This window comes from Peromyscus leucopus, chromosome 18 (genome assembly GCF_004664715.2).
Source record: "Peromyscus leucopus breed LL Stock chromosome 18, UCI_PerLeu_2.1, whole genome shotgun sequence".
Lineage (NCBI taxonomy): Eukaryota > Metazoa > Chordata > Mammalia > Rodentia > Cricetidae > Peromyscus > Peromyscus leucopus.
This window is the reverse complement of record NC_051078.1, coordinates 1780312-1787788: the sequence shown is the minus strand read 5'-3', so window position 1 is coordinate 1787788 and position 7477 is coordinate 1780312. Positions and strand designations below refer to the sequence as shown.

The window sequence follows — 7477 nt, the reverse complement described above, 5'->3', positions numbered from 1 at the left end:
CCACCGCCAGGTGGTCTTTGCTTGTGACTATATTTACAAATCATTAGCCCAAGGTACCAACTGGCTTAGCTTTCTGAAAAACTTAACTGGCCAACTTAGCTGGGTATGGCTGACATACATCTTTATTAATCTTAGTACTCAAAGAGGCATAGGGACCTAAGTTCAAAGTCAGCAAAACATCTGATATGTCTCAAAAGGAAGATGGCTCAAAATTTGGCATTCTATGACCAAATTAGTCTGTAGGGCTGGAAGCCACAGTGAGTGCCCTCCCTACATTTCCAGGAGTATGATAATCTTGGCTGACTCAGTCTATTCTCCAGAACCCACGTAAAAAAGGTTGAGTTTGGTTCATGCATAAACAGGATTCTGGAGCTCACCAGCTGGCTAGCCTGCAGAAACTACCTCAAAAAATAAGGTACACAGAGCCTAAAACACCACCAGGTTTGTTTTGCCTTACGGTCTCCAGAAGCACACACAGAAAATGAAATAACACACAATTCACACCCGGCATAGACACATTCAAAAAGTGTAAGTCCCATTTTATTTTTCCAAGGTGTTTTCTCTTCTGTCTTTATGAAGCCATCTCTTTACATGGGCTTTGGTGGAGGTCGTGGTGCAGCACCCTGAAAAAAAGAGATGAACTAAATTCAAAGAAGGTAGTTAAGCCTGGCGGGGCAGTCTACTTAGTCCTAGGTTAGCTAGGGCCATAGTGAAACCGTGTGAAAAATAAAAACCCAAACCCGCCCACCACAAACGACAGAGCATTTACCAGCAGCAAGCTGAAGACCTAGATGTGGTCCCCAGCATCACAAAAACCAAAGAACCCAACCACGAACCTCCCATCACTGCTAACCATGGTTTCAGGCTATAAACAAATCAGGACAGACACCACACTATTCCATTGGAAACAGCCTACCAACTCTTGAGAAAGCAAACATTTTAAATGTAGGTTACACCTATCACAGCACACTCAAGCCTCAAGTGGACACTTTTCTGGTTAAGACCCCATGTCTCAAGGAAAAACACGCAAGATTTACTTACAGCAGGTCTAAATCGTGGTGGGGGTGTCCGGTCCTTGCGGGCTTCACGGGATCGATTCCTGACTACCTTGCTATGAATAGCACAGCTCACGCAGTAATGCAGCTTGACATAGAGCTTGGGAAGCACATAGGCTGACCAACAGAGAAGCAGTTCAGATGGACATCCATGTCTCACCATTCCCTCCTATTCTACCCGTCAACGTTATCTGAACCAACTCTAACCCCTGCAAACCAAACCCACCTTGCCACCATGGAAACACACATCACAGCCTACATATGCTGAGATAAAAGTCCATCTCTTGGATGAGATGCTGCCACTGAAAAGGCTAAGGAACATAGCTCAAGCTGGGGAGGAGAAAGCTCAACTCCGCTTGCAGGTATAACGCCGAACTACCATTCTCGTTAAAAAACAGCCGGCGGTGGTGGCGCACGCCTTTAATCCCAGCACTAGGGAGGCAGAGGCAGGCGGATTTCTGCTGTGAATTCGAGGCCAGCTTGGTCTTCGTAGTGAGTTCCAGAAACAGCCAAAAAACCGAAAACTCATAAACTGCCTGCACTCTGCCTTATTTACAATTCAGTCTCAACATGTTTTAGGAGTCGTTTAATGAAGCACGTCTGTCAGATGTTTATCCCTTACAGCTTCCTCGGACTCCCCTCTCCCAAACAGGTAGTCACAGGGATGGGATGCAGGCAGGGTTTGCCTACCATGCACGAGCCTCGATCTGCACCCCAAAAGCAAACCTCAGCGCTAAGCCTGTCTGTCTACGCCACGGAAGGAGCCCTCTGCCCAGAGCTGAGCAAGCCAGCGGGAGCCAGGCACACCCCTCACTCACCGTCGAAGACACTGGCTTCGGAAATATCCCTGACCGCGGCGGCCTCGACGATGTTCCGAATGACGAACTTCTTGATGGCCTTGTCTTTGGGCACGCACCGGGCGCAGTTCGTGCAGCGGATCGGCTGCACGTGGCCGCGGCCCTTCTTGGCCCGGCCGTTGTTTCTCCTTTTTTTGGTCTGAGCGTGAGGAAGGCAGGAGACACGCGACTCAAGACGGGGCGCGACGCCCGCGGCTCAGCCCTTTCCGCCCCGCAGGCCCCGGGCACCGCAAACCCGGGCCCGGAGGGGACGCCTGGCCACCCCCGCCCCCGAGCCCCCGGCTCCCCGGCCCCCGCAGCCCCAGACCCCGCTTCCCGCCCGGGCGCAGCCTCGCGCTCCCTGCACGCGGCGACACTCACCATCTCGGAGCCAAGACCCGAAAGAGGGCCCGGCCCCGCGCCGGCCACCCTTATATAGTCCGGGATCCCTACGCTCGCGCCGGGGAGGGAAAAAACCCGTAGAGATGTGTAATTCCAGTTACTCTTCAGCAACCACCGTACTCAGATTTACCTAGTGGTTCAGCGTTCCTGCCGAGACGTAGGGTCAGAATAAGTCCCTACAAATTATCTCGGGAGCCAAGTGCCAGCGGGACTATTTAACCGGCTGGCGGAAGACTAAAATGTGATGCGTTTTACGAACCGGGAAGTAGTTCTATACGCACTATAACATCCGGTTTACGTTGTCTCCAGAGCGGAAATTGTCCGGAATTCGGCCTCCGGACGCTCCCTCCCTGTTCCGAGAGGCCTACAGAGGTGCATTGTGGGAGTTGTAGTGTGACTCCCAGCGGTCACCGGCCCGGAGTGCATTGTGGGAGTTGTAGTGTGACTCCCAGCGGTCCCCTGCCCGGAGTGGACGGACTGAAGGAGGCGCTACACCACCGTGAGACGCCATGACTTCGTTTCTTTGAAATTGGATTCTAGGCGGACCAGGAGGAAATAAACCATTTTGTAAATTAATCCTTCCAAATAAAGGGTTCAAGCCGGGCGGCGGTGGCGCACGCCTTTAATCCCGGCACTCGGGAGGCAGAGCCAGGCGGATCTCTCTGAGTTCGAGGCCAGCCTGGGCTACAGAGCGAGCTCCAGGAAAGTCATAGCTACACAGTGAGACCCTGATTCGAACAACAAACAAATAAACCAAATAAAAGCTTCAAATGAGGGCTGGAGAGATGGCTCGATGGTTAAGCGCACTGGCTATTCTTCCAGAGTGACCCAGGTTCAGTTCCCAGCAACCGCATGACAGCTCACACCTGTCTGTGACTCCTGTTCCAGGGGATCCAACACCCTCACACAGACACAGATGCAGGCAAACACCAATGTACATAAATTACAAATTTTTTTAAAAAAAAGCTTCAAATGAGACAAATTTTTCTTTTTTGGGTGGGACTATGTATTTGTTTTTAACCACATTTATTCATTCATTCATTCATGTATTTATTCACGTTTTATTTATTTATTTATTTATTTAGAGACAGGGTTTCTTCTGTGTAGCCCTGGTTGTCCTGGAACTCGCTCTGTAGACCAGGCTGGATCCAAACTCAGATTGCCTGCCTCTGCCTCTAGGATTAAAGTGCTGGGAGTGCTGAGATCAAAGATGTGTGTGACACCACATCTCGCTTGAATTACCTCTTTATTACCTAGATCCTATCAGCACAGGGAAGCAACCTAGTTAGTACCTTGTATGTACCCATTCGATTTAACTGAGCAAGTCTATCAGATACACACAGTTATTCTCACTTTATTTTGAGACATAGTCATTCAGTCCAGACTGGTCTTGAACTCATTTTGTAGCCAAGTGTGACCTTGAATTTCTTGTCTTCTTGAGTCTCCCAAGTGTTGGAATTACAGGCAACGCAGAGTAATCACTCACGTAGCTCAGAGGGTAAAAGGGTTAGTCCTACAAGCCTAAAGACTGGATTTCAGTCTCCAGAACTAAGTAAAAAGCCTGTGGCGAGCCAGTGGTGGTATTGCACGCCTTTAATCCCAGTACTCAGGAGGCAGAGGCAGGAGGATCTCTGAGTTCTAGGCCAGCCTGGTCTACAGAGAGAGATCCAGGACAGGCACCAAAACTACACAGAGAAACCCTGTCTCGAAAAACAAACAAACAAACAAACAAAAAATCATTCCTAGCAATTAGGGAAATGCAAATCAAACCACCTTGAGATTTTTATTTTACCCCAGTCAGAATGGCAAAGATCAGAGGAACAAAGCACAGGAAATGCTGGGGAGGATGGGAAGGGCTCCTCCACTGCTGGTGGGAGTGCAAACTGGTGCAGCCACTATGGAAATCAGGGTGGAGAATTATCAAAAGGAAAATAAGTCTATCACATGACCCAGCTGGGCACTCCTGGGCATGTGCCAGAAGGACGCGATATCCTACTCTGAAGACACTTGCTCAGCCATGTCCATTGCTGCTCTAGTCATGATAGCAGGATAAGGAAGCAACCTAAATGTCCTACAACTGATGAATGGATAATGAAAACGTGGTATGCAGCTGTTAAAAAGGCAAGCAAGCCATTAAACAGACAAACAAAAACCAAAATCATGAACTTTGCAGGGAAACAGATGGACCTATTGAATGAGATAGACCATATTTAATCCTAGAAAAGACTACATTGAATGCGATAGCCCAGACCGGGAAAGTTCACCCACATAGAAAGTTCCTAGCTCCAAGTCTTCAGGTGTGAGTACATATCCTAGAGCAACTGCAGAAATCAGGAAAGTAAAACTGAACCACTACTGAACCACTGCCGGGATCCGGGGACGGGGACGGGGTGGGGGTGGGGTGGGGGGTGGGAGTGGGGGGGCCGTAGAGAGGGGAGTAGCAGAGTGCAAGTGTCTGATGAAGGAAATGGAAAAGGGGGGGGGTCTTCTTAGGGGAGGAGGGAGGTAAATACAGAAAAAAGGAGGGAGGTAAAGGAGATAGAGAGGGGAAATGGGAAAGGGGAGGGAGGTAAATACAGAAGAGGGAAGTGGATAAAATAATAAGGGGGCTGGAGAGACGGCTCAGAGGTTAAGAGCACTGACTGCTCCTCCAGAGGTCCTGAGTTCAATTCCCAGCACCCACATGGTGGCTCACGAACATCTACAGTGGGATCTGATGCTCTCTCCTGGCATAAAGGTGTACATGCAGATAGAGCACTCATATATAGATATAAAATAAATAAATAAATCTAAAAAAATAACAATAAGGACTTCTGAAAAAGCCATATAAATCATACTATTAACTATCTACCCCAAACCCTATAATACGAATAACTCCCTGATAAGATAAAAAGGGAGATTATTGAATCTACTTTATTTATTTATTTATTTATTTATTTATTTTTTGGTTTTTCGAGACAGGGTTTCTCTGCGTAGCTTTGCGCCTTTCCTGGAGCTCACTTGGTAGCCCAGGCTGGCCTCGAACTCACAGAGATCCGCCTGGCTCTGCCTCCCGAGTGCTGGGATTAAAGGCGTGCGCCACCACCGCCCGGCTCAGGTTTGTTTTTATTAATAAGACCTTCTAACAATTTGTGCTACAGGTCCCTGTATAAATTTACACGTATATTTTTCTTTTTTAATGAATCTTCTCATCAGGGATGATGGTGCTCCCTCCAAGATCACCTAACAAAGTCCCCAACACCAAACGTTAACAAAAAGAGAACCCCTCTTTTGAACTGTTGGCAGGAGACTCCTGTCCGAGGGACCCCGCCCCCAAACATACAGCCTGTTCCCATTGCCCTTGGTTACCCCTCTGAAGACAGCATGCACTTCAGAAAACAGGGCCCAGAGACCCCTGAGTTGAAACTGACCTGAATGCTTCCTCCACCCCCTGAATGCTACCAGAGGACCATCTTTTGTGGTACCAGAAGACACCGTTCAAGCTTCCGAAGGAGGAAGTCAACCGACAGACCTACCAAGCTATGATGCCTATGAACCACATCAAAAGCCAGGATCAAGAGAGGTGCTCCCCAGGGAGGAGCACACCAGTTGGTTGTCCAGTGCCAAATGTATATATACAAAAATGATAAGGGGGAAAAAGGAGACCCTGAATTGGGAAGAAACTTGGGAGGATTTGGAGGAAAGACAGGGAAGGGAGAAATGTTGTAATCAAATTATAATCTAAAAAAATAATAATACAGGCCAGTCATGGCAGCCCACATTTTTAATCCCAGAATTTGGGAAGCAGAGGTAGAAAGATCTCTGTGAGTTCCAGGCCAGCCAGGCTACATAGACCCTGTCTGGAAAACAATCTGCTCTGCTAGACCAGCAACTTCAGGGGTCTTGTCCGGGTCCCCCTCAAGCTTAGACTCGTCCTCATCGTGAAGGGAGAAATGGTGGTATGAAGTCTGCCTCTCTCCCCGGAAGGAAGACAAAGGGAGTCTCCAAGAACAAACAGGGCTGTTAAATTACTCATGTTTATTTGTAACAGACCTTCAGCCAGTACAGTACAAAACTTACAGTAGTATTTCTCCATTACACAAATATTTACTTACAGTATATTACAGGTACAAAACGCTTCGCAGTAAGTCTCAAAAGCTGGTTTAACTCCCTTTGAGAAAGGAGAAAAACTCTTTAGAAAGAGGGAAGGGGGGGGTAGGTAAGGGACCAGAGGACAAGAGAAGAGGCGAAAGGGCAAGGGTCAAAGGGGACACGAAACAGGCTACAAAGGAACCCTGGGAGAGGAGAGGTGGTATTGCACTTGCTTCTGTGTTTAGTCTATGTTTGATCTCCATAATTTCTGGTTAAAAATATATATATATATATTATTTACACACGGAAAGAAGCTGCCAGAAGTATTACAAAATTCCACCTGCAGCCTGGACACTGACACACACATACACAAAGGTCTGGAAAAGTGTCTATTTAGAAATTCTCTCCCTTCCCCCAACTTTTCTGTATTGTTATTTTTGAATAGTAATAAAAAAAGAAAACACCTCTTTTCTCTGTGTGGGTTTTGGCGTTTTGTTGTTGATGATTTTTCTTCTTTTTCTTTCTTTTTTTTTTTTATTTTTATGCAAAAGGAGCTGGGAGAGAGCATGAGGATGTTTGAGGTTCCAGAGCTGGGAGGCTCTGAAAAGTAGGATTTTGTACCTAAGACCCTGGTTAAAGTGCAGTGATGGGCGGGAGAGAGACAGGCTGCCTCTCTCCTCCCTAGCACCTGGTCTTGTCCTTCCATCTCTGCTCTTGTGGGAGCCTCGGAGCACAATCCTTCAGGTTTGGGGGGGGGGTTACAGGTGCTAAGGCTGACTAAAGGGGGGGAGGTATGGGGCACTCATAGGCTCCGATGCCTCAGAGGAACTAGTCCTTCTGAGGTATCCCCAAATACAGACACAGGAGAGGTGGGGGCCGGTCTAACCGGAAGAGGCTCAACGGCCAGAAGAGTTCAGGAGAGGTGCAGACACCAACCACAGCTCTGCTGCCATCCCAGGAGTTAGTGCCAGGTTCTGCTGCGGGGACCCACCCTGCCCTTCCCTGGGGACCACTCCCCTTGGAGCTCAGGCCCCATGCTCCGCCTTTGGCGGCACCTGCTTATTGCTGCATTGTCAAGGAGGAAGAACCACCCCGCAAAGCTCCTCCCTGCCA

General features: G+C 48.3%; 1 protein-coding gene across 1 annotated transcript; it reads right to left on the bottom strand.

The window, feature by feature from the left end:
* Positions 1–514: 514 nt before the first annotated feature.
* Positions 515–2375, bottom strand: Rps26 (ribosomal protein S26). The gene is made up of 4 exons (XM_028855499.2): positions 2273–2375; positions 1874–2051; positions 1042–1172; positions 515–623 (listed from the first exon to the last, which is right to left on the bottom strand). The coding sequence occupies exons 1-4, from the start codon at positions 2273–2275 to the stop codon at positions 588–590; spliced, it is 348 nt and encodes a 115-aa protein (XP_028711332.1). The 5' UTR covers positions 2276–2375; the 3' UTR covers positions 515–587.
* Between the last annotated feature and the right edge of the window lie 5102 nt (positions 2376–7477).

Coding starts and splice junctions, on each gene's coding strand:
- Rps26 (XM_028855499.2), bottom strand. Junction 1,173..1,873: donor CGAAGCCAGTGTCTTCGACG/GTGAGTGAGGGG, acceptor TCTGTTGGTCAG/CCTATGTGCTTCCCAAGCTC. Junction 624..1,041: donor CACCACGATTTAGACCTGCT/GTAAGTAAATCT, acceptor TCTTTTTTTCAG/GGTGCTGCACCACGACCTCC.